This window comes from Lissotriton vulgaris, chromosome 1_1, assembly GCF_964263255.1.
Source record: "Lissotriton vulgaris chromosome 1_1, aLisVul1.2, whole genome shotgun sequence".
Lineage (NCBI taxonomy): Eukaryota > Metazoa > Chordata > Amphibia > Caudata > Salamandridae > Lissotriton > Lissotriton vulgaris.
In genome coordinates this window covers 1,826,550,237-1,826,577,222 of record NC_141685.1, presented here as the reverse complement: position 1 = coordinate 1,826,577,222, position 26,986 = coordinate 1,826,550,237, and the positions used below count along the sequence as shown (strand labels likewise).

The 26,986-nt window shown below is 45.0% G+C and overlaps 1 protein-coding gene across 1 annotated transcript in view; it reads right to left on the bottom strand.

Moving 5' to 3' along the window:
* The window catches only part of WASHC4 (WASH complex subunit 4), a 975,954-nt gene that overhangs the window by 391,839 nt on the left and 557,129 nt on the right, over nucleotides 1-26,986 (bottom strand). The window contains exon 26 of the mRNA XM_086919270.1: nucleotides 22,360-22,468. Within this exon, the coding sequence (XP_086775396.1) occupies nucleotides 22,360-22,468 (109 nt within the window). The remainder of the gene's footprint in view (nucleotides 1-22,359; nucleotides 22,469-26,986) is intronic.

Below are 26,986 nucleotides of genomic sequence, written 5' to 3'. Positions count from 1 at the left end.
TCATGCTGGGGGTAGTGTTTTAGGGTTTAGGGTAGTGTTGTAGTGTTTGCGTAGTGTAGGGTCATGCTGGGGGTAGTGTTTTAGGGTTTAGGGTAGTGTTGTAGTGTTTGCGTAGTGTAGGGTCATGCTGGGGGTAGTGTTTTAGGGTAGTGTTGTAGTGTTTGCGTAGTGTAGGGTCATGCTGGGGGTAGTGTTTTAGGGTTTAGGGTAGTGTTGCAGTGTTTGCGTAGTGTAGGGTCATGCTGGGGTGTAGTGTTTTAGGGTTTTGGGTAGTGTTGTAGTGTTTGCGTAGTGTAGGGTCATGCTGGGGGTAGTGTTTTAGGGTTTAGGGTAGTGTTGTAGTGTTTGCGTAGTGTAGGGTCATGCTGGGGTGTAGTGTTTTAGGGTTTTGGGTAGTGTTGTAGTGTTTGCGTAGTGTAGGGTCATGCTGGGGGTAGTGTTTTAGGGTTTAGGGTAGTGTTGTAGTGTTTGCGTAGTGTAGGGTCATGCTGGGGGTAGTGTTTTAGGGTTAGTGTTTGTGTAGTGTAGGGTCATGCTGGGGTGTAGTGTTTCAGGGTTTTGGGTAGTGTTGTAGTGTTTGCGTAGTGTAGGGTCATGCTGGGGGTAGTGTTTTAGGGTTTAGGGTAGTGTTGTACTGTTTGTGTAGTGTAGGGTCATGCTGGGGGTAGTGTTTTAGGGTTTAGGGTAGTTTAGTTGTTTAGTGTATGCTAAAGGCATATTCGTTCTAAAAGTTTTCGTTATTTTAATTTGCGGCCTAATAGTACATGCAGGATTTTTTTTGGGGACTGATGGTATGCGGGATTTCGTCATATATTCGCTAATCATACTTTCTATGGCAAAATGAACCCCCTCATTTTGTTCCTTTTTAAATTAAATGTTTTAAGAGTTACCACTTTATTCCAATCAAGATGGCTTCAGGTGTGCCATACCTTTGTAATAAGTAGGACTGTTAGCACTCTAGTTGTTCTTTAGAACACTCTGGGACATTCTGTCATTGGGCTATAGTCGGGCTACATCTGGCTGATATTTGGGCTACATTTGTTTTTTTGTCTCTGGTGGCCATCTTTGGGCTACATTGGGCTACATTTGGGCTCCAACATATATATAGCCCAATGTAGCCCAATATATATTTTTCAAAGTTAATTTTCGTAAAAACCACTGGAGCCTATATCTTGAGACATAGCAAAGGCACATCGGGCTACCAGTCCCTACAATTTTGCCAAGTTTGGTGTAAATCCATTCAGCCGTTCAGGCTAAAAGTGAGGCCAACCGCCCTATGGAAAATTGCATGGGAAAAACGCGTTTTGGGACCCCCCTTTTTTCTCGGCCCCCCTTGACGAAACCCCCCAAATTTTCAGGGGCTGCTCAGAAACAAAATGTGCCATTTTCCTGAAAATTTCAGCCAATTCCGTCCACAAACGCCAAAGTTATTCGACATAGGATTTTTGAAAATTCTATCTATATATACCTACTGGCGACCGCCAGTAGGATATATATATATATATATATATATATATATATATATATATATATATATATATATATATATATATATATATATATATATATATATATATATATATATATATATATATATATATATATATATATATATATATATATATATATATATATATATATATATATATATATATATATATATATATATATATATATATATATATATATATATATATATATATATATATATATATATATATATATATATATATATATATATATATATATATATATATATATATATATATATATATATATATATATATATATATATATATATATATATATATATATATATATATATATATATATATATATATATATATATATATATATATATATATATATATATATATATATATATATATATATATATATATATATATATATATATATATATATATATACATTACCCTGCCTTCTCTGCTTGAGGAAAACGGAGTCGCACTACACTTGGATGAAAATATTTCTTCATTCAAATTTTGCAGGCTTGGCAGTCCTGACGCGTTTTGTCGAACACTTCGACTTTCTCAAAGGCATGCCGCTCTGTTTGCATAGAGTCCCTGCAGTGACAGCCTTTTTAATTGGTCGATGCTTTAATTCATTTTTTTTAATCTCCCTCTGGTGGGCATGCTGGTCACTGTAGTTCTTCCTTTGCGTTTTCAAAATAGCCTCTGGTGGATTTCCATTCGCCTAGTGCCCCGCTTCAGGTGAGGCCAAGAGTCATGCTGGAGCCGGTCTCCAGCGGCACCCACACATATATATATATATATATATATATATATATATATATATATATATATATATATATATATATATATATATATATATATATATATATATATATATATATATATATATATATATATCCGAAAACAAAGGCAAGGACGCGGCACTCTTCTTTTCACGGTAGATTTATTTTAGGTCTCAAGCAAAACTCCTACGCGTTTCGAAGAACAGTTCTTGGTCACGGCAGTGTTCTACAAATGTCCCTTTTCTCTTTCCACATTTTATACTTTCTCACTTGTTCATACAAAGTGAGGAATTGTGGGCCTTGTAGTTTCTTACATTAAATGTATGTTTTTTAACATTTTTAACATTTTTCATTTGAAAGGGTAATCGTGTGGGTAACATTTCGTAAAGGAACTTATCATCAGATCAACAGATCATTTTGATTAATCTGTTGCTTGTTTTACGGGCTGAGGGCACTCAGCCCGTAAAACAAGCAACAGATTAATCAAAATGTCGAATAGTCCATGATGTTGTGCCTAACCATAAGCACTAATAGGACAGTACGAATTATCTGTGTATTTGAATGCATGTTTCATTCAGGTAATACATTCTATGATAAGTTCCTTTACGAAATGTTACCCACACGATTACCCTTTCAAATGAAAAATGTTAAAAAACATACACCCCCTGCAGCCAATGCAACTCCTGCTGTGCAGACCACGCCTAGGAGAAGCCTTGGACAAGGGCAGGCCTGCCCTGCACCGGTCAGCGACAGGAAGAGGCAGGGCAGGGTCAACCCATTAAGCTTTATCTGCTTGGAGGCATCCTGGAGGTTTTATACCTAGCTGTAACAGTGACTACCCGTGTCTGTGTTTACTAAAATTATAAGGGGCAAAACAAAGGCTTTGAATAATGCTGCAGGCATTTGGTCTGAGCGAAAATCTGCAAAAAGACTCACTGTAGAAAACTTCACTTTAGATGCTATTGATAACCTGATAGAGGACGTAGAGGATATATTAAACAAAGGGAAAAAACAGACTGAGGCTACAGGCTTTATACCAAAAACAGCTCACTTCTTCAAAGGCAATAAACAAAAAAGCATGTCTAATGTGGAAATCCACCACTAAGATAATACCATGGGTCCTGAAATTCCTGCTAAATCAAATGAATGTCGTCCAATTGATTTATCAACTGCAGCAAAAAATGAAGCTCTGATGACTGAATAAGTGCATGCCTGCCCACCAGTTATGTTCAGTATAGCATGCTCAAACCAATATGTACAGAAAAACTCCTGAGTCCTATGCTCCAAAAACAGTAATTGAGGATACGGGTTAATTAAAGAAAGAGTTACTTACCTTTGGTAAAGCCTTATCTGAAAGAGACATAGTCTACTGCAGATTCCTCACCTTAGAATTCTCCCCTGGAGCCAGACTGGATATGGAACTTTTTCCAGCAGTATCCCTGTGCGTCGGTAGATGGCGTCGCACAACTCCGTACCGAGTCGTCAATGCATGCAACATCACCGGAGTCCATATAAACCCCTCCCGATGCACTATTTACCGTGCCAAAAACACAGAGCCATCATAAAAACTGGCTGTGGAAGCACTGTGCCATAAAAGATAAATATCTCTTTGAATTAACAATTACAAAGTTGAAATGTGCAGTATGAGAATACCAAGAAAGGGATATTTTAGTTAAGATGGAAACAGTTTGTAGGATGGAGAGGATGGGTGGGTCAGTTAGGAATCTGCGGCTAGACTACATCTCTACCAGATAAGGAGTTACCGATGGTAGGTAACTTCTTTATCTAATAGAGACAAGCTGCAGATTCCTTACCTTAGAATAGATTCCCAAGCAATACCATTTCCAGAGGAGGGTCTGCAAACTGATTGTGCAAAAACTCCCTGAATAGAATTAGCCGGTCTATAATAAGACAGACGAGACCAGACGTTCTTAGGGAGTCAGGTGAGCAAGAGGATACACTTAACCCTAAGAACTGTGGCAAGAAACACAGGCAAGTGAAGTTATAAAAACGGTGAAAAGCATGGCAATAGAGTTACCCATGGCAGAGGAACAGAAATGTGTCCGTAGGCAATATGGAATATAAATACAATACTAGGTCGCTCCTAAGATGAGATCGGACCCTTGGTTGACTGTGACTTCGAAACCCCCAAAGCAACAGCCAATGCCACTAAGCTATAGGTCCTTGACTTAGAAAACCATGATGCCAGTCAAATGTACTCAGCAAAACAGAGAAAATGGCCCCAAGAACCAAACACATGGGCAATAGCGAATGCATTAGAGGCGAACCTGTCCTGAGAGACCTTGAGAAAGGAACCTTAGAATAGATCCACGGTGGAGGAGCATGGATTAATGCAACCATCACAAAGGCAGAACAAGATTTGACAAGCGCAATGCTTGTGTTAATAGAAAAGTCCTAGAGACAGAACGACTCAGATGTAATTATTCAACATATAGAAACCATAGAGGTGGAAAGAAGAGCTAGTGCATACATAGTGACTAAGTGAAGATGAGACTGTAACATTTGTTTTTTTTCCACTGAATTTCTAGGTTTTAAAAAAAAATCTATTTTCCATCTATAACGTCCCTGTAACCTTTGGTATTTTCAGTGAATTTCAATGGTTTTTAATTTTGTTTTCTAACTGGAACTTCTGACCTTTGAGAGTGAACGTGAAAGTGAGTGGATGAGTGGGTGTGTGAATGTCTCAAAGGGAGTGTGACTGGTATGTGAGTGTCTGAGTGGGTCTGGGTGTACCTGCATAAGTGTCTCACTGGGTCTGAGAGTGAGTGCATGAGTCTCTGAGTGGGTCTGTGAGTGGGCATGCGTGTCCGAGTGGGTGTGTGTCAATGAGCGAGTGTGAATAACCAGGCCACATTTGGTCTGTGAGTGGGTGCTGCAGCAACCCCGTCCCCTGGGGCCTGGCCATAATTTAATAGGGAAGGGGGACTGCGCAGCTCCCCTCCTAGGCCAGTTTTTGGCCCTGGGGGCCTAATCCCCCGAGGCCTGGCCAGATACAAATGGGGGAGGGGCGCTGTGTGGTCCTCTTCCCTGGGGCGATTTCAGCCCCAGGGACCTCATTCTCTGGTGCCCGGCCGCAAGACTGGTGGAGGGGGACCACGCAGCCCCCAACCTTGGGCTGAGCTGATCTCGGCCCAGGGAAGGCCATCCCCATGCCTTTTATTTTAATTTTTTATTAGGGGAGGGGGCTGTGTGGCCCCCAAGTCAAGTCAAGTCAAGTCAGATAATTTATATAGCGCACTACATACCCAGAGGGTCTCAAGGCGCTTATAAAGGGGAGGAGGATTACTTCACCCCCGGGGCTAGGCCATAAACAAATGGGGAGAGAGGCCAAGGGGATCCCATCCCCCAGGGCCCAGCCATATACAAATGGAGGAGGGGGCCAAATATATGATAAACTACTTTTAACATTTACCTGGCTCACCTGAGGGGGGTTAATAAAAAGCAAGCGCAGGAGCATCCACTTTTTTTCCCAGCAAGATTGCGGCTATCGCGAACTTGCAGCAATTGTTTTTTTTTTCTTAAATGGTTATGTGGCCTGTTGGGGTTGCTCTGGGACCCAAGGACCAACATTAGGGGGTCAGGGTATTCAGACCCTATCCCCTTTTCTTTTTTTACATTTTTTTGGGGTGACTCAGCTCAAGCAGAGTCACAAGATGGCTGACAATACTTTCTGGTTGAGGCAGCCAGTCAGAGCTCTGCATTTCCCTGCACAAGCTAGTTATTATTCGCGAATTAGCTGCGGCCAAAGATATCCTTCTTTAATCCCCTTAAATTTCAAATGACTTCTGAACAGATGTACACAAAATTTAAAAAAAGCACAATCTGTGGACTAAAAGCTAGCTTTCTGCAAAATTTGGTGTAATTCCGGTCAGCAGTTTGGGCTATAGTCGGGTTTAAAACTCTTATAGGAATGGACATGGGAAACACACGTTTTTCTTCCCTTCCCCCTTTGTTTTTTGGCCCTGCTTAACAGATCACCCCAAAAGTTTTGATTCAGAACAAGATTCACCGGGCCAATTTTGGGGGAAAATGTCATGAATATTCGTCAAACAGCACCACTGAACAAGGCAATTCAAAAAGTGTCAACTGGTTTGTCTGGGCAAGATTCCTCTCATCTGTAATTTTATGTGGGGAAAAAATTACAATGACGCACTGGTTTCACATAAGGTGTTTGTAGATTTATTTGCACTCTATTCATAAGAGTGGGTGAAGGAAGAAACAGCCAACACGTGTTTTGCCCCCTTACATGGCCATCCGGCCTGGGGCTTTCTCAGGGGGGTAGATGCTTGTATAATTCTATCAACGTCGTGAATAGGTCAAAATATTTGGGATTCTCAAATCGCGGGCGTAATGCCAGGTCGGGATTCAGAGTTCATTTAGCGTCTGTAATTCAAAAAGTCCTTTTCCTATAGAAACATTGTCCCAACCCTAATTACCTACTAGAAGTAGTTCAAATAACACTAGCACACACACACTAACACACACACACACTAAAACCCACACACAAACACACACTAACACACACACACACACTTCCATGCATAAAAATATATCAATGATAGAAAAAGCTATCACCTCGCTGAAGCTGAGAATCATACGTAGTATGGGCTGAGTAATCAGCAACATAGTACTAACCATTTAGTTAGACCGTAACTACACCCAGAAGCAGGCCAAAATGAGAGAGGCTAACCCATAGATGCCTAGAAAAAGGTTACAAGTCTTATCATTCAACAGTGAGGCATAGCCGACTGACTCATTGGGACTAAATCCCCACAAGGAGAACAGTTCAAAAACAGAGCCAAGCAATGAAAGCTAAGCAGCGGAAGAGATGCAAGCTCACACGGTGACTAGATAAGCGATACCCTGAAGCATCCCTCAACAACCTTGATTGTTCAACACCAAGTAACTCCCATCTGAAAGTAGCCTGAAAACTGGGGTAATCACGGCTGCTGGTGTACCCCTCAAGTGACCGGATTGGTTTGCTACTGAACCATTGTGGGCCCTGAGCAGCATGATATCCTGGCATATGAGACATCCACGTAAAGCGTTCTCACAGTTTGTACCGCTTTGAAACACTTGTAGATCCCCACTTCTGCATCGAAATCTATACAGTAATTCCCAAGATTCCTTGAAGAATTCCCTACCCATTTTTCATATCTGCCTGCCTGTTGTTGTTCTAGGCAATACTGAAACTGGAAAGTTGTGACCAGTAAAGTTATATGGCCATGGATTAATCACTCAGTGGACTGTGATTCTGCCCCAGTAGAAGGTAATCTGTCCAGTTTTTTAATACGCAGCATTGTATTTTTTGCTCCCCCTGTGCCATTTTCCATTCTATTGTATGCAGAAAACAAGGACGTACTTTTAATAAAATACCAAGGCGCATAACCTGCTCGCAATTTATTTATTTATTGGTACTTGTAAAGCGCAACATATACCCTGAGGTGTCTTGGCGCTGAATAACTTGCCGGCTGGGTGAGACTGCCTTGCTCTAATGATAATTCTTTACATGGAATCAATTAGAAGTTTATTTATTAAACAGCCAAGTTTTTAATTTCTTGCGGAATTGGAGTAGCGTGGGACAAGCCCTAATGTCTTGGGGTAGGGTATTCCAAAGTTTGGAAGCCGCCACTACAAACCGTCGGTCACCCCACATCACAGTTTTGGTTCTAGGTACCATAAGTTGGTTACTGTTAGTAGAGCGCAGTTGGCGTGTGGGTTGGTATGGTCGTAGATGGTCTTTAAGGAACTGTGGACCCTGATTGTTTAGGACTTTATATACAATACACTGGGATTTGAATCTAGCTCTGTTCTGAATCGTCAACCAGTGTAGTTTGGGAATGGCATTAGATAAAGGAGCAAATTTTGGAATTCCCAGAATGAGACGTGCTGCTGCATTCTGTATAGTCTGCAGTTTTTTTAGGACTCTTGCTTGGGCATTGATAAAAAGCCCATTGCAATAGTCTAAGGATGTCAAGACTAATGAGCTGACCAGAGTTTTGATGGCGGTGGTTGGAAGATAGGGACTTATCTTTCGGATCATGCGCAGTTTATGGTGGGCAATTGATGCTACTTTGCTGGCATGGTCCATAAAATTAAGATGATTGTCAAAGGTTATTCCTAAATTCCTTACTTTGGTCACTGGATTAGGGGGGGCGCCAAAAGTTTGTGGCCACCACGAATTAGGCCATTCTGGTGAGAGTTGCCCAAAAATCATAACTTCGGTTTTTTCCGAGTTTAGTTTTAGGCAATTTGCTGTCATCCAGTCCCCCAGTTCTGTCAGTCCTCTCTGGAATGTTTTAGCTACTTCCTCACCATCACCCCTTATAGCCAACACCAGTTGTGTGTCATCCGCGTAGGAGGTAAGGCTCATCCCGTGTGCCTTGATGACATTGGCCAGGTCCGACACATATATGTTAAAGAGTGTCGGACTCAGGGATGAGCCTTGAGGAACCCCACACGGTTGTGACAATTTGGCAGATTGGTAAGGGCCCAAAGAGACAGCCTGCGTTCTCTCCGAGAGAAAGGAGGCGAGGAGATCTCTTGCCGTGGAGGAGATGCCTGTTTTTCCGACACGGCCGACCAGAGTACCATGGTCGACCGTGTCGAAAGCTGCTGAGAGATCCAGCAGTACCAGCACCGCTGTGCCGCCTTGGTCTCTTATTGTTCGGATGTCTTCGGTTGCTTTGATAAGGGCAGTTTCAGTCCCATGGTATTTCCTAAATCCATACTGAGTATCGTCTAGCTTATTGTGGGTTTCTATATACTCAGTTAGTTGTTGGTTCATGGCCTTTTCCACCACTTTGGCCATGAACGGAAGACTAGCAATGGGTCGGTAATTTTTTAGTTCTGACTTATCAGCTCCTGGTTTTTTCAGCAAAGGTTTGAGCAGTGTCATTTTTAGACTACTGGGGTATATCCCAGAGAGCAGAATGGAGTTACAAACTTGAGTCAAGACTGGTATAATCGACTCCATCACCGGTAAGAGTGCCGATAATGGGCATGGATCTAGCTTGGATCCAGCTTTGATTGCAATGATTGCAGTGTCCAGCTCAATAGCATAATAGACTGTATTTGCGATTGCTGGGCTGAGGTATGGATGAATATTGCTCTAGTACATCAATAGCAGAAGATACAATGTTGCCCAGTGAATAAATCCTGGAAGTTAACGTAGTCATACAATTGTCAACTACGGCTAACGCTTTTCTAAGTTAATCCTGTCTATTTCTTGTAGTCTCTCTGCTGCTTTTTCTTGGGTGATTTTCCAAATGTCATTATAGAAGCATATAAGAAACATTTTTGACGTGGCTTTCTGGGACCTAATAAAAAATCCTGTGGGTCCGTATCCTCTGTAAGTAAGGATAAGCGCTGTTTCACCCGAGGTGGTGTTGAGACCTTTAGAGAATTGAGGCATAACTTCCCAACACTGTATGATGTGACCACTCCTGTATATTCTCTTTGTACATAGCTTGGGTCTGGCCTAGGAGTACTGAACCCTTCGGTGGTACCCCTGAATCTTCCCGGACTTCTGTTTCTGTCTGTGGGCCAAACCAACCATACCTTCCAATTGGGGTCTGAACTATTGTACTGTAAAATGTCATCTATTGTAGCCCCTTTTACTGATATAAAACTGTCCTTGCTCGTGTTGGAATCCGAGGTGTGTTCAAATCCTTGTTCTTGGCTATCCCAAGACAGGAAGTCTGTTACACAATGCCATTTAGAAATATCATTTGCTGACGTATGAGGCATCCTCTAAATAGCGCTTCTGTTTCCTTTACTTGCCAATCTCTAGAACCCCAGACTGATTTCAAGTCCATAGCGTCCTTCCATAAGTCAAAACCCTGTTCAGACAGTTGGGAAAGAAAGGAAGGAGAGTAAATCGGTTTGGTGTTAGTCACCATATTTTTCTGTGATAATGTAGATGAAACCTTATAATAGAATGGCAGGTCTGAAATGTTAAACCCTGAAAAATATGAACATTTCTGTGTAAACATTTTCAAACTACTTTTTGGTGGTTTGGGGCAATATTCTCATTGGTGAAATCTTAAAACATTCCTACTGGTACTGGATTTGTGTAAAAAATGTTGACCATAATGTTAAGAACAATACACGGTGTTACAGTCTGATGTGTCTTCTAAAATGTCATTGCTAGAAAATGCGGCAGACCGTTCTAAATCAGACAACATATTGTTTACAGTTTAAAATACCAATCATCGGAAAATGTAGTGCAGGTAATGATTTCATTTAAGGACATTTTTAATAAATGTGGAATTTTTAAAAGTTTGGTCGGCCAAATATATCATAATTAACCTTGTCCCATACTATACCATCAGGTATAGGAACTGCTTTAATGTTAATTGATGACAAGTCTCTTTGTTAACGATGTGGTTTCAGGACCAAGTTTACTTTTGATGCTGTAGAGCTTTGGTGAAGGTAAGTTCCATTTAGAAATAAGCAACGGACAGTTACTAAGTCTATCCAGAAAAGAAAGAAAAGTATCCCAGTGGTTACCCAAAGTTCTATCCAAAGTGACACCAGGTAAGTCTGTTTAGGGAAAATTTAGAAGTCTTTGATATGTTGTTGATGAGATTTTGGGGCTGACGTGGTTTCAGTTCACTTGGATCCAACGAAAAGTTATCAACGTTTATGAACTAGCCAGATGCAGTTTGATCTATTTTTGGTAGCTCACCAGGTTTGTTAAACTTGTAAATGGCTCTTGTTAAGGCATGTTTATATAGACATCAGTCTTAGGTCGAATTGAAATTCGTAATTCATTTTGATTTAGAATTTCTGTTTCCAGAGGAAAAAGTTCTATGGCATTGTTGCAAAGTCCATCATTCCGAGTTGGATACTCTGCAAATGTGATGAGCCTTTCCGTCTGAACTTCCTGTATGGTAGTGAGAGGGCAGCGTCGGCTACCCAAGAGCCCACAAGGCCTACTATTCAGTATCGGCCACATAGTGTGGTTTTATCAGTCAATGGAGACTAATCTTTTCTCCTTTTTTCCGGCAAGAGGGGGAAGAAGTACAGTTCTTGCTACTTCAATGGGAAGGACACGTAAGGCTTTCTGCATGATGGTCCACATTATTTTTTGTCAGTTACCTTTTCTAGGACCCGATCCCCGACTTTAGGGAACCAGACAGGTCTTGCTGTGACGGACTTGACTTACCCAGTGGACGTCCGCTTTACCTGCACATTGCTTTGAAGTGCCCTGTATTCATTCAGAGCCTGTAAAACACACAGCTGGTGGACCTTGAGACACGCCAAAGTGCACTAGAGACCGAGGTCAGAGACGGCGCCGGGCCCAATGCCACCAGCGATATCCTGCTCGCGCAACAGAAGCTACAGCAAATGCTCACAAACGAAGCTCAGCACATCTGGCAGGCGGTCCAATCCAGAAAAATGCTGCACTGTCTCTGTCAGGCAATGTTGTCACCCACCCCAGTACTGGCACAACGTAACTCAGAGAGGACTCTGTGTACTGCACCTCCCGCAGTTGCTCAAGTGTTCACATCCTACTACTCCACACATTACATGTAACAGGACGACATTACTCGAGAACAAATGGAGGAATTCCTGTGAGACATACTCCCGAAATCGTTACCAGACCATATTTGCAAGCAATTAGATAAACTGATTACAGTGAAGGAACTTAACCAAGCACTGTTGATCCTACGACCGTGTAAAGGTCCGGGCCCCAATGTGTTTCCGAGCGAATTTCTACGATCCCAGGTGTCCCTCCTGGGCCCATATCTGCTTGCGATACTCAATGAAGCCCTTGAGCAGAGCATCCTTCCTCCAAATTGGCGACACATGGAGATAGTGGTGTTTCACAAACCAGGTCACCCACCAGAGGAGCCCTCCTCATATCATCCCACCTAGCTCTTAAACTTCAAGCATAAACTCTTAGGTAAGGTAGGTACTGGCGGACATACATACATGAGCTTGTCCACCCAGACCAAGAGGCAAATTATGACATGAGGACACACAGAGCACAAAGAATGGCTAAAGTCTTAAATTAGCAGAAAACAAATAAGGTCACTAAAAAAAATGTACATTGGAATTATCAATTACAGAGCCTCATTACTCTTGAGTATGGTGAGGATGGATGTGCCAATGAAGTGTCAGGATAGCTTCCCCTGTGAATCCGCCTTCTTTCTGTGGAAATAGTGATCTACAAAAGGGTGTCTTGGAAAGCCCCATGAGGTATTGGTGCAGAAGTTATGAAGCTGAATCATCTTAATCTCTAGCTCAACACCCACAATGCTCTAAATGTTTAGGCTCTCCCTGTTGAGAAACAATAGAACTAACATTAGTGTAATGGAATGACTGAGTTACAACTGTATGACCATAGCAGGATGTGTATTCACAATTTCTAAGTTTCTAAGGAGAAGAGGTTCCAATGGTATCCTGAAGGAACATAGTGAATAAGATAAGACTCTCACTTGACCATGTAGTCTGGATAGTGGCTCTTTCAGTATGAAATGGACACCTCTTTTGACAGCTTTGGAGATAATATTTTCAGAAAGTGGGTTTCACTTTGGTCAAAGCAATTTCACTACAGAAGACCAACTTGAGGTTAATGCTACATTAAGATTGAAACGCTATTTCTATTCGCACACCTGAGACATACCTGACAAATGCATTCTAGTGGAACAGTGAATCTTGAACCACAAAGTACCCTCAACATCAGAGTACCTTTAATGTCTTGGCCTAAATGGTGTTCGTGAGAATCAACAGTGGCTTAACCAAAATGTCTGAGGGACAAGAGGTGGTACTGAGGAAAGACTTATAACATATGCAGCCACCTATAAAAATACACCTTTAAAACAGAGAAAAACACCCATGGAGAAGACTGCATGCCCAACTCTAAAACCAGCATGGTAATAAGCTCCATAAAAAGATTTATAGAGGATTTAAAGATGGATGAAGGGAAACAATTTCTGCAGGACAGAGACTTCTAGACATAAACGTTCCTAAAAGATGTTTTATGTAGAGACAGAATAGAAAAAAACATAGTTTTAAGCAATACAGCTGCTTCTCCAGAAAACATGTTAAAGAAAAAACAGATGAACTAACAGAGACCAAGAGTTAAGTTTTTCACTACACAGTTCGGAAAACTTAGCCAAGGCTGTCTCTGCACTGAATTCTGGGGATGTGGGGCAGCCTGCTTTCTTAAAACCAGATGTAAAATTCCTCTTTTAGGAGGCTGCTGCTAAACTATTCTTATTTCTGTATGTTTCATTTTAGCAGAATAGTTGAAAATATATCATAAATTATAGTTGATTGTACATGTTCATTCTAAAAATAAAGGACAAGAATGATCTCTTTAGATGAACAAGTTACCTACCTCCGGTAACGGTTTTTCTGGTACAGACTAACTGCAGATTCCTCCCCTTACAATATTCTCCAGGCATCAGACTGGATCCAAAAAATGTTGAACAGTATCTTTGTGCCCTTGGAGTCATCCACCTCAGAAGTGATGTTGTGGTACCCAAGTAGGTGCCATCTACGGTTAGATAGAGTCTCTACCAGAAAAAGTATAACCAAAGGTAAGCAACTTGTTATTCTGACAGAGAAATCTAACCACAGATTCTTCACCTTAGAATAGATACCCTGATGTGGGTCTGTGAACTGGCTCACACCAGAATATCCTAGAGGACGGAACTGGCAAAATGCCCGTCTCGACAGACCAAATTGTCCAAGCAGTAGTTATTTGTAAACATGTGGAGTAATGCCATTGCAGAGGCCTGGCAGTTGTCAAAGACTTATACCGTGCATGGTAGCGCAGTAGTAGTGGCCTTTATTGACAAAACCAGCACAAAGATAATATTCCCCTTCCCTCTCCCAACTTTCGATGCCTGGATCTCCCCTCTAACTCTTGCTGTCTGGAAAACTTCCCTCATGTATCTAGGGAAACTTTCCTTTCCCTACTCAACAAGGTTAAATCTGGTTCCCCCTCCAACAGCTGTCCTGTTCACATATTAAAAGAGGTCTTCTCTGTTTGTTTGGACCCTGTGAGAAGTTGGCCTGATATATAATGTTCACTATTCTAGTGAGCACTTTGTATCAGTCCAAACAACCCTTATGGTGATTGGTTGTAAGTCAACCTTATAGACCAGCTATCCTGGTAGCGTGGATACGAGCAGTCTTCGGGCTAAACTCTAGAGGGCGTGTTAAGCCAGCTGTTATACCATCACATATACCCCTTGAACACCAAGTGAAAGGACACCAAAAAGTGTTATGAAAATAAACAGTGTATTTATTTAGATCACAACAGCCCTGTACTCTTTATGAGGACAGGGTACTAAGCACACAACAAAACTCTTACGAAAATACTTTAAGTTGCACAATTTACACAAATGCCCGAGGGGCACGGAAAACCATATACTATGGAAGTGGAATGCGAAATTACTAGCAGGTAAGTACTGTACTAATAGGCTTTGGAATCGCTAGGACTACGTTACTGAACCTTCTGATTACTAGTAGGAGGCCTAGGGGACTCGGGTGCAGAGTGTGCACTCTCACGCGGGATGCGGGACAAAGTCTATGGGAGCTAGTAAAGGCAAAGTTAGTGTTCTCGGGCGAACCCGACTAGGTAGATCGAAAACGAAAGTGGATCTGGACCCTTGGATAGTGAGGCTATGCTGGGGCACCGAAATGCCGAAGTTACCTAGCCCAGGGGCTGCGGCTGCATAGGTCTGAAAAGACGTCGGGAATCCTCGTTGACGAACCAGGAGCCTGAAGAAAGAAGTTGCTGGCAGGCGACCAGTGAAGATTGTTCGATGGTTCCAAGCCTGGATCGAAGATGGATGACACCTGAAAGCAGAGGGGACCAAGTTCTTAATCACTAGCCAGTGATTGTGTGGGCACCAGGATGGCACCGGGCGAAGTCACCTCGACCAGGTGAGTGGGCGACGCTGGGCTCTGCAGTCTCACGGACCAGGAGGCGTTGTCGGCGACCAGGATGGAGGTGCGAGCTGTCCCACGATGGTTGATGCTGTCGACGTCGCTGGACCCAGGATTGGGGCAACAAGTCTTGGCAAATTCAAGCCCACGCAGTGGACCTAAAATGGCATCTGGAGTGGACCAGGAGGGTCCGGGGTGCTCCTCTTTTGGAAGGGAGCAAGGGCCAGTCTGGAGCAACCAGACCAGCAGTGTTGTCGTCGTTGGTCGTCGTCGGGAAGGCCACAAGCCAGCGGGCTAGTAGCCACACAACGCGGTGAGTAGCCAAAAAGCAGAAGGGCCCCACACAGATCTCGTCGATGCTGGGGGGCTGGACTTCGGTGCTGGTGCTGCTCAGGGTCTGGGCTTCTCGGACCCCAAAGCACTCACCAGAGGATCCCTCAGCAGTCGTGCTGGAAAGAAGTTGTGCAGTTCTGATGATGGCCGGTCCCTCGAGGTCTCATCGCACCTACGATTCTCAGCTTAGCTGTAGAGGTAGGTAAAGGCCAGAGGTGCCAGGGAAGCCGGGTCTCGTCGTGCTGGTCGGTCGGATTCCTGAGGAAGGACGTGCAGCAAACCGCAGAGTTCTTAGATGGTGCCTGCGGATGCAGGGTGACTACTCCTTAGCCACAAGGGAGAAATCTTGAGAAGAGTCGAGAGTTCCTTTCATAGAAAGTAGTTTCTTGAATCAAAGATGATCTAATTTGGAAGGGTCCCCGCTCCTGCCTTTATCCTAAAGAAAGGGGTGGGTACGCAACTAGGTCCTGCCCTAGGGGTGGGACCAGGAAGGGGGGTGGTTACACCCCTCTCCCATGCCGGATTTTCCCCAGGTCAGGGGCTGGTGTGCCCCTGCACTGGTTCTAGCCGGCAGATGCGTAGTGAGCACCGGGGTGCCACTTGCAGTCACCTTCCTGTAAAGCCCTGCCTACCCAGGATACACAAAACCCTGTCTGGGATGGTGCTAGCACCGCCCCTGACAGGAAACCCTTTGTCCAAGCTCTCCTCGCTGGAAGGACTGCCAGCAGCAGGAGGTCAGACTTGTGTCTGTGGTGGCAGCATCCATTTTGTGGAGCTGAGGCTTGAGTTAACTTTAACCGGGGTTCACAGTTACATACATGTCGTGTCCCTCTAGAAGGGTGGAATGCTAACCCCGTCGCCAGAATTGGCGAGGGGTTAGTATTCCAATTCGTATGACACCTTACTCGACATGTTTTGATAAAGCAATACCAGAGATAGCATTTAACCGCGAGGATTATAATGCACTTAAGAGTATATGGTATGTGTTATCACGGAACAGCTATTAGGACTTGGTTCCGCAAGCTGCAAACGGGCTCAGCTCATGCCAGAGCACCATTTCCCACGATTCCATGCACTCTGCCTTCAGGATTGTCAAGGCCTGCCATAGGAGTGACTGATAGGAATCTGTGTGTCCATTTTTAGTGTTAGATATAAGTATACTATACCTAAAGCAAGGGGTGATTACACCACCTTGCCCCAGCTGTCGTGCAGCCAGTTGTGTCAGATTTAGATGGCCATCCAGGGGTGGCATAATACATGCTTCAGCCCCTGGTAGGCCCTGGGTACACCTATGCCCTGAGTTACAGGGCCTGATAAGGTGGCCCAGTACCAATTGGATAGTGCACCTAAGGTACACATGTCAATTTAGTGAGAGAACAGCTAGGCTGTGGGTCTGATTGGCAGGCCCACAGCCAGAGAAAGTCGTAAACCAGTGAAACAAAAGCAAAAAATCTGGGTGATCATAGGATTGCAGACCCTACTCTCCTACAGACCCCCTCTCTCACTTCTTAATAACTCCCTCTCATTAGGGACGGTCCCCGATTTTTTCAAATGGGCTAAAATCATTCCCATTTTGAAGAAGGCTGGAGCTGATCCATCCTCTCCTTGTAACTTTCGTCCCATCTCTCTGCTTCCCTTTTTGGAAAAAATCCTGGAGAGTCATGCGACAGCCTGCCTCAGCTCCTTCATCGAGAACACGCACTTCTTAGATCCCCACCAGGTAGGCTTTCGTCCTGCGCATTCCACTGAGTCGGTCATCCTCTCCGTGTTGGAGGAACTCAAATGCAGAGCAGATGCCAATGCTTCTGTGGCCTTGGTCCTTCTGGGCCTGTCAGCTGCCTTTCACACAGTCGGATTGTGTCAATGGCGTTGGCCTTCGGGGCCCTTCCCTGGCCTGGGTATCCTCGTTTCTGGAGAATTGTCTGCAGGCCGTCCAGCTGGCCGGCTTCTCTGCTGTTGCCGGTCCTATCACTTGTGGTGTCCCATAAGGGTCTTCTCTATCCTCTTCTTTTTAACCTGTACATCCTTCCTCTCATCTTTGCTCTTCAAAAATTGGACGTCATGGTATTTATTTAATTACGCCGATGACCTCCAACTTATTTTCAATATTTATTCTTCTTCCATTTCTGTTCTTAACTTTCAATCAGTTATGATTTTTATCAGTGACTGGATGAGCGCCAACCATCTTAAGCTCGATCCTGATAAGACCGAGCTAGTGCTTACTGGGGGTGTCTCCAGTCCCTGGTCCTCTTCTTTTTGGCCTTCTTCCCTCGGTCCGTCACCTTCCCCTTCAGTTTCTGTCAAGAGCATTGGCATCCGAGTTAGAAGAGATCTCTCCATGCACTCTCAAGACAGTGCGGTGGTCTCATCTTGCTTCCTCAATTTACGTATTATACGTAAAAGTGCTCGTTTCTTTACCAATGCGGCATTGAAACTAATCCTGTTAGCCGTGGTTCGTATCACGTCTTGATTACTGCAATGCTCTGTACGTCGGTATCCCGGCGTACGAGCTTCGCCATCTTCAATTAATTCAGAACCAGGCGGCCATGTTAGTCTACAAATTACCCAAACACCATCATGACACCCCACTTTTAAAAGCACTACACTGGTTACCTCTCTTTGAGCGCTCTCGTTTTAAACTCGGCTGCTTGATTTTTAAAGCTTTAGCCAGCACTGCTCCTGACTTCATAACCGCTAAACTCAAGGCTTACATCCCCACCCGTGACCTTCGGTCCTCTTCAAAACACCTCTTGTGCATTCCCCGTTGCAGGAGGAAGAAACATGGTGGCATGAGTTTTTCTTTTCTGGCCCCTTCCTTCTGGAACTCTTTACCCCTCACCATTAGGATCTCTTCTTCTTACATGGATTTTCGCAGGGAGCCGAAGACCTGGCTCTTTCTGCAAGCTTTTGCCGAGTAGACGCCCTCTCTGCCCCCCTGTACATCCGTCCTTAGCGCCAAGAAACCGCTGGGTCTACGAGCGCTCTACAAACTCTTAACCTTAACTTTAACTTGGCTCTGGTGGAAAGGGACCTCAAACGCTCAAGAGGCTGCTTCATAGCAAATGTGTTGCAGAGTACAATCCATCTGGAGATTGTTCACTTCTGCACAGCCTTTCCCTTTTTCCCTCCAGTAAACTCAATGAAGATCTGACCATCCACCCAATTGTCTGTGGTACAATTAGTGTAGAAAAAAAGAGCTCTCCTTGGGTCCCGGCAATGGAGTCCCTCCTCCACCTTTGAAGGATGTGGTGGAGCGAAAAATGTGACAATCTTTGGCAGAAAAAAGGCACACGTCCGAAGACCCGGTTTGTTAAGGAAAAAGCTGGTGTAACCACCAGAGCTCGAAGATCATTGCCCTTCCTGGCCAATGTATTGGCCACAAGAAAGACTGTTTCGCTAATCATGAGCCACAGACAATACCTGTGCAGGGGATCAAAAAGGTAACTTATGAGAAATGTGAGAACCAGATTGAGGTCCCACTGGGGCATTACAAAGGAGGTAGACGGGATCAAGTGTTGCAATGCTTTCAGAAAATGAGTCAGAACAATTGTCTTGAGCAGAGAGGGTAATTTTCAATCGGAGGGAAGCCGGAATGGTTAACAGGTAACCCATAACAGATTCCCAGGCAAGGCCTTGATGGACTAAAGATAAAACAAACAGCAATACCTCTGAAAGCGATGCAGAAATGGAGTTCACATGGCGTGAGGAACACCAACGATTCAGAAAAGAGGGTGGTGATGAACAGAGTGTCTGAATTAAGCAGACCACTCTTACCCAGTCCAAAGATCAGGGCTTGATCCATCACCGTTATTTATCTCACTGCACCATCCCAGCTCAGAACCTGGCTATATGCAAATCAGTCTGTCCCTGGCCCAGTGCATCATGGGAACAGGGCAGACTAAACTACCAAGCCAATTCTTCACCAGAAAGGAGACAAGCTACCGGGGACCGGTTTCTGGCATTTCAGCCGTCTTTGGCCCGGCTTGCTTGAATCCTGATGGTGCAGTGAGAAAGGGACTCATGTCTGAGTATACCCTGCCACACCTATAGTGGCCAAAAACGATTCAGAAAAGGGGGTGGTGATGAACAGAGTGTCTGAATTAAGCAGACCACTCTTACCCAGTCCAAAGATCAGGGTTTGATCCATCACCATTATTTATCTCACTGCACCATCCCAGCTCAGAACCTGGCTATATGCAAATCAGTCTGTCCCTGGCCCAGTGCATCATGGGAACAGGGCAGATTAAACTACCAAGCCAATTCTTCACCAGAAAGGAGACAAGCTACCGGGGACCGGTTTCTGGCATTTCAGCTGAGGAACACCAAGCCACAAACTTATCACAAAGTCAGTGGTATGCAGTCTTACTGCAGGGATGCCTGCATGCCTGCCAAGAGGACATCAAATACCTCTGGAGGAAGCTCAAAACCCTCAACTGTCGCCGCTCAATCTCCATGAATAAAGGTAGAGACTATGTGGGTATGGATACAGGACCATGCCCAGTTTCTGCGACAGGAGATACTCCAGATGGGGCAGGCTAATCGGAGGACCGATGCTTATGCTCAGGAGGTCGGGATACCATGCTCTCCATGCCCAATCCGTAGCCCATTGGATGACTTGGGCCTGGTCTATCCTGATCGTCTTGAGAACTCAGGGCAGGAGTGGTATCGGCGGAGAGGCATACAGGCATCCTGAATAGCACTCAGCAGAATGCATCTCCGAGTGAGAGCAGCTTTGAAAACTCCAACACGAAGAGATGGTGACATTGAATGTTTTTGGGGTTGCGAACAGATCAAGCCAAGATTCTCACCATTCTTGGAACAGACCTCCTGCCAAATCCAGAGGTAGTGCCATTCGCGATCTGCAAGCCTGAGTTCATCTAGCCTGGTGTTCAATGAGCCTGCCGTGTGCTGCAAAACCAAGAATATGTCCTCAAACTCCAGCCAAGTCAAGAGGAGCAGAGCCTCCCAGCACAGGGTCCTTGACCCCACCTAAACCCACCATGTCTATTGCAATACCACATGGCGGTAGTGTTGCCCATGATTCGGATCACTCTCAGCTACAGAAGGTTGATGTGGAGCTAAAATTCCAGCAGAAGCCCGAGTTCTCTGATCTTCATCTCTCCCAGGTGGCTGTCCCAACCCAGAAGTAAAGCACCGGTCACCACTGTCAGCCCTAGGTGGGGAAGAGAGATTAGTCTGCCATGGACTCAATCACTGTCTGTTAGCCACCACTGTAGATCTTTTGCAGGCTGTTTCGAAATTTGAACCAGGTCAGAGAGATTCCTCCGGTGCGGCACCCACTAGGGCTTTAGATCCCACTGCAGAGCCCGAACGATCCATTTGGTGGGTTGACCAGCAGGGTGCAGAAGGCCATCACACCCAGTAGTCTTAGAGTCACTCTCATGGAAATCCAGCACTGAGGAAGAAACATCGGGATCATAGCCTGAATATCCTGAACTCTCCATTTCGGAGGATAGGTGCAGAACTGCACTGTATCTAAAATGACTCAGATAAAAGGGAGCATATGAGAGTACTCAGGTGCGACTCAGGTATGTTGAAGTGAACCCTATGGAGTGCGAAAGGTCTGCATAGCTGGAGGTGGGTTTCTGGAGGTTGCTGCCCACTTCGAACCGCAGGTAATGCTTGAGGGCTTGCCCGACGGGGATGTGAAAATAAGTGCTAATACAATTTTCTCAACCAGCGCTCAGACAACTTCCTCAACCAGCGCTCGGACGACTTACTGGACCGACATTCGGATGACTTCCTCAACCGGCGCTCGGACAACTTCCTCAACCGGCTCGGGCGACTTCCTCAACCGGCTCGGGCGACTTCCTCAACCGGCACTCGGGCGACTTCCTCAACCGGCGCTCGAGCAACTTCCTCAACCGGCGCTCGGGCAACTTCCTCAACCGGCGCTCGGGCAACTTCCTCAACCGGCGCTCGGGCAACTTCCTCAACCGGCGCTCGGGCGGTTTACTCTACCGACGCTCGGGCGACTTACTCTACCGGCGCTCGGGCGACTTACACTACCGGCGCTCGGGCGACTTCCTCAACCGGCGCTCGGGCGACTTCCTCTACAGGCGCTCGGGCGACTTCCTCACCCGGCGCTCGGGCGACTTCCTTACCAGGCGCTCGGGCGACTTCCTCACCAGGCGCTCGGGCGACTTCCTCACCCGGCGCTCGGGTGACTTCCTCACCCGGCGCTCGGGCGACTTCCTCACCCGGCGCTCGGGCGACTTCCTCACCCGGTGCTCGGGCAACTTCCTCACCCGGCGCTCAGGTGACTTCCTCACCTGGCGCTCGGGCGACTTTCTCACACGGCGCTCGGGCGACTTCCTCACACGGCGCTCGGGCAACTTCCTCACACAGCGCTCGGATGACTTTTTCAACCAGCGCTGCATATGCTAATATCATATCCATCATTTGTTAGACAATAGTAGACATTTATATTTTCCAATGTGCAAATATTTAACACATGTTTCTCAAATGCTTCACGTAGTTTGTGATTTGATTTCTCTCTACTGTACAAGTCAAACTCTTGATAAATGTTATGCCAGCATTAACAATAGTATTACTGTACATTTTGTACAGTACAGTAATAATTAACATTGGTTGAATAATTTGAGATAGTTTTCTATGTTGTGCCACTCAGGTTATAGAAAGAAAATCCTTTTCCTAGAATTTTCTACTTGAGTTAGCCACGGAACAGGTATTAGAAGCACTTGACAAAATAAAATTGTCACTTGAAACTTGAAAGTGGTGGCAGTGCTAAATGCAAGAAAATACGCAAAACACAATGGTGTATGTATGCTGCAGATTACCTATCTGACTTATGAGTTGTCTGAACTGGTCCAGATAACTTTGCCCATCCGGTGAAATGCCAAGCTTTCGTATTCCTCTGTTAAATTTCTCTGCTCTTTCAAAAGGATACTGCAGAAATAAATGAAAACAGTCATTGAAGGTTATGGTCAAAATGGTAATGAACACATTAGGTAACAAGTGTTTGTAACAGTCACTTAAACAGTTTATAAGAAATACCAGAGAACTATTAACAAAGAAAATAGAAAGGATCAGGATTTATGGACATCTGCATTGACTATGCATCGCTACAATACTAAGACAATATTTTTGGGGCTGGTGTCTGTGGCCACGCAGAAAGATAACTACCATTATCTCCTCTGTGCCAGCAGTTTGCCGTACAGCGTACAGTTAAGCTGGAATAGGGTGTCAATGTCTAAGGCTTAATATAAGAGCTCACTATCAGATGTGACTGCATGCAATAAAACTGAGCTGTGTCGAAAGTGGGGGCAATCACCTCAAGAAGATTGCACTCCAGCCCTCTTGGGAGGGTGCACGTTTTCCCAACTGATTCCAGAGACACTTCCCGAAACCTGTCAATCCTGCAACACTGTCCTTGGTTGTATAGAGAGGCTGCTTAAGCCTCCGCTCCATCTGGCTGCATCTTGAGGGGGAGGGACTTTCCTCATTACAGCTGGCTCTAGTATTGGCAACATTGGGACAAGCCACCACCTGGGCCAATCTCCTCCCCTAAGAGCAATTGTATGGCTCAGGTTGCTTTGAGACTTGACTAGAGAAATGCCAGCCTCACAGTTTGGAGTTATAGTTCGGACTTTCGGGCACCGAATTGCATGTCCCAGCCAAGCGTTACATTGACTGCCCCACTCTTGTTTTGGACATCCAAGATCTGAGCTAGAATGGCCATTCTCAAAGACTCCAGTCAGCCAGACAAGGGTGCAAAGAGTACCTGTTAGAAATGGGATTTATGGCAGGCTAGGGCATGCGCCAAAGCCAGGCAGAAACCACCACTCTAGTCAGGATAAGGTAGTTACACCCCCTTGGTAGCTTTGCAGGAGCAGGCAGGCTTATCTTAGAGGCAGTGTGTTAAGCATTTGCACATAACCAACCGTAATACAGTCTAAGCACTACAAAAGGACTCCACACCAGTTTAGAAAAATTGACAACATTTTTATATACTTTAAGACAAGACAGAAAACAATAAAAATCCACAATCCAGTACTTAAAAATCTACAGTTGTCAAAATAAGCTTTAAAAACAGTTCCTTGATGTAGATAGCTCCGTCCGGGGCTATCACGGCATCGTGAGCAAACAAATAGTTCTGGCTGACCGCAGCGTCGCGGGCCAGTGTTGGCAAGACCCTCAAACAGTACCTTTTAGAAATGCAGGGCATCGGCGACCTCTCGTTGAGCTTCCGAAAACACAGTGTCTGCCAGCGTCAGTTCCAGAGGTCGGTGCAGGAGTCATCGGGCCCTCTAAGTAACGCGAGTTGCAGGTCGCTCTCCTATACATTGGGATTAGGAGCACTGGGGTTGGCATTCGTCGTGTGCTGCGGTGCAGTGCTCTCACGTCGCGGTGTAAGCAGCGGCTGAGCCAGATGGCATCATCGGTAAGACCAGGGTCACTGAGCGAGATGATGGCGGCGCTCGTCACGGTGCTGGCAGGTCACGGAGCAAGCAGCAGCGTCGTCGTTGCTGAAGCGCCGTCATCGGCAGACGAAATGGAGTCGATGTCGCCGGCATCGGTAGGCCAAGGCTGCGGTGTGGGATGAGGGCGGTGCGATGTGTGACTTTACGAGCGGTGCCATCGAACCACGGTGCAAGCAGCTGCATCGATTTCGTCGTGTAGCATCGTCGTCGAGGAGGCCAAGGCGTCATCTCGAGGCAATGCTGAGTGCAGTGCCCACAGGTTGCAGTGCGAGCAGTGGCTCGGTGGCGGCGTCAGCAGGCGTCGTTGGTGAGAACAGGGTCGTGGTGTGGCGTTGCGGCATGCCCTCTCCTTTGCCTTCAGGACACAGTATCGCCAGCGGCGTCGTATACGTCGTCGGACTGCTTTTCTTCTGTTGCAGCACAAAACACACAGTCCCCAGTGCTGAGAGCAGAAGAGCTTGAAGTCTTTGCTGTTCCTGAGACTTCTTGAACAGGGGGATATCTCTACCGCAAGCCATTGGAGAAACTCACAAAAGTAAATTGCAGAAAGTTCAGTCCAGTCCTTTCACTGCCCAAGAAAGAAGCAACCACTGCAGGGCAACACAGCAAAGCACACAGCTAAGTGGTAGTCCCTCCTCACAGCTTCTTCAGCTCTTCTTCTTGGCAGTCTTCTTGATCCAAAAGAGTTCTAAAGTCCAGCGGTCGGGCCCCAGTATTTGTATCCAAAAATCATTTGATCCTCTAGGTAGAGGGTGTCTGTGCCCAGCCAGAACCAGGTCTGCCTTTTCTGGTGTGATTTCCTGGCAGGGGGTGGAGACGGCATTGTCAGAGGCAGACCAGGCCCTTTGAGGTGCGAGAAAATCTCCTTCCTCTTCTCACATTGCAGCCCAGGTCCATTCAGCCATTTCCTGACCCTACCTAGACTATATGGAGCCACTCTTGCTCCCCAGCCTTCTGTCATCCAAAACCCAGACGGGCAATCAACATTCCAGCAGAGGCACACGGGATGACTGAGCAAGAAAATGCCGACTTTCTGAAAGTGGTATTTTCAAACACAGAATGTAAAAATCACCTTCACTAAAAGATGCATCTTTAGATTCTGAGTTCAGGTATACTACACTTTATTTCCCTACCTAGTTCCCAGGGCCCGTTAAGTTTATAAGATGTTATAAACAAACTTCCCATTCAGTCCTATGGGGAACAGTTAGCCTTGCAATAGTGAAAAATTAAACGGGCTGTAATTCACTATCAGGACATGCCACACACACCAGGGCATGTCCTACCTTTCACATACACAGCACCCTGCCCACAGGGGTACCTTGGACCTTCCTTAGAGGTGCCTGAAATGTAAGAAAAGGAAAGGTTAGCGACTGGCAAGTGTGTGCACTCGCCAAGTCGACATGGCAGTTACAAACTGCGTGCAGACTCTGCAATGGCAGATCTGAGTTACCTTTTTAGGGCTACTCACGTGGGTGGCACAATCAGTGCTGCAGGTCCACTAGCAGCATTTGATGTACATGCCCTGGCACACTCAGTGCACTTTACTAGGGACTAACAAGTAAATGAAATATCCAATCATGGAAACACCAAACCAGAAAACAATTTTCACAGAGAGCATATGCACTTTAGCATTAATTAGCAGTGGTAACATGCCCAGAGCCCTTAAACCAACACAAACAAGTCAGGAAAAAATAGGAGGAAGAAGCAAAAAGTTTGGGGATAACCCTGGAAAAAGGGCCATTTCTAACAGTACCTGAGTGAATAATGCGATTTTCACTCCACTTTTTATTCAACAAGTGTACTACTTGTGTTCTACTAAGGTACTGCTGGGGGTGCTAGCTTGTAGAAATATTGAGCCTGCACTCCTAGCAGAAATCATCATCTACATGCTTTAGTCCTTGATCAGGAATGATGATATTTGACGAGTCTGTTCCGCCATTTCCTTACCGGGCATCATCTGGAAAATGATCCTTACTTGCTAGCCCTCCCTGAGGCCCTTCAGGATACCTGTTGGTATCCATGTTAAGACCATTAGTCGGCTTTGATACACCTTGACCCATTTCTGCATCATCTCTTGGGCAAGAGGTATCCATGTAGATGATGTGCCTGCTACAGGAAAGGCCTAGTCTTAAGGCACACTCATTGAAATATCCGTTCCTATTGAGACAGCCTTCAAAGCCTAGGAACGTCACTCCTCCATAATCAAAAACATCAAGGTCCCCTGCAACAGAGCTGTAGTACAGTACTCTCCAAATTACTATTTATTGACAAAATGTAGAAGATAGCCTGTTGTTTTTAACAGTTAATATAGACGAGACCATGCCTTTGAATGAATCTTGTCCTGCACAGTCACTCTATAGTTCTGTACGTTTTCTAACAATTATATTAAATTTTTTAAATTATATTATTTACATATATTATGAAAAACTCGTTACTATGGCTTCATATCAGAGAAGTATAATGTCTTTATTTATTTTCAAACTGAAAAGCAACAGGAATCCACAGCAATATCTGCATCATATCACAAAGCGGTGGCATAGTAAAAGACTGAATCGTGTAGAATGGTTATTGCATAGTTACTACAGTGCTTGCCCCCAGGCTAGTACATCCTGCTGCTTACACACCAGGAAGGGGACTTGCAACGCCATTTACCCCCTTATGGTATTCGTTTAATAGAAAAAAAACTTGTGGGGACAGCAAGGAATAAGTGGAAAACAAAAAGAAAAAATATACACGCGCACAGGGAACTTCAATAGTCGTAACAGGTACAAGGAAAGAATCAATTAGCATCTTCTAATTATAGTTGTCATTAGCGGATTTGTGGCGGTGAGGAGGCTCCATGAAGAGAGTGAAACTTGGAACAAGTGTAGGGCTCTGGTATTTGGGTGGCAAGAGAACGGCAATCCCACCGAGAGGTATCTCACCAAAGGAATACATATATTGAGGGCGTGGCTTGGACGGCAATGTGGAGAGTTGCCTGTGT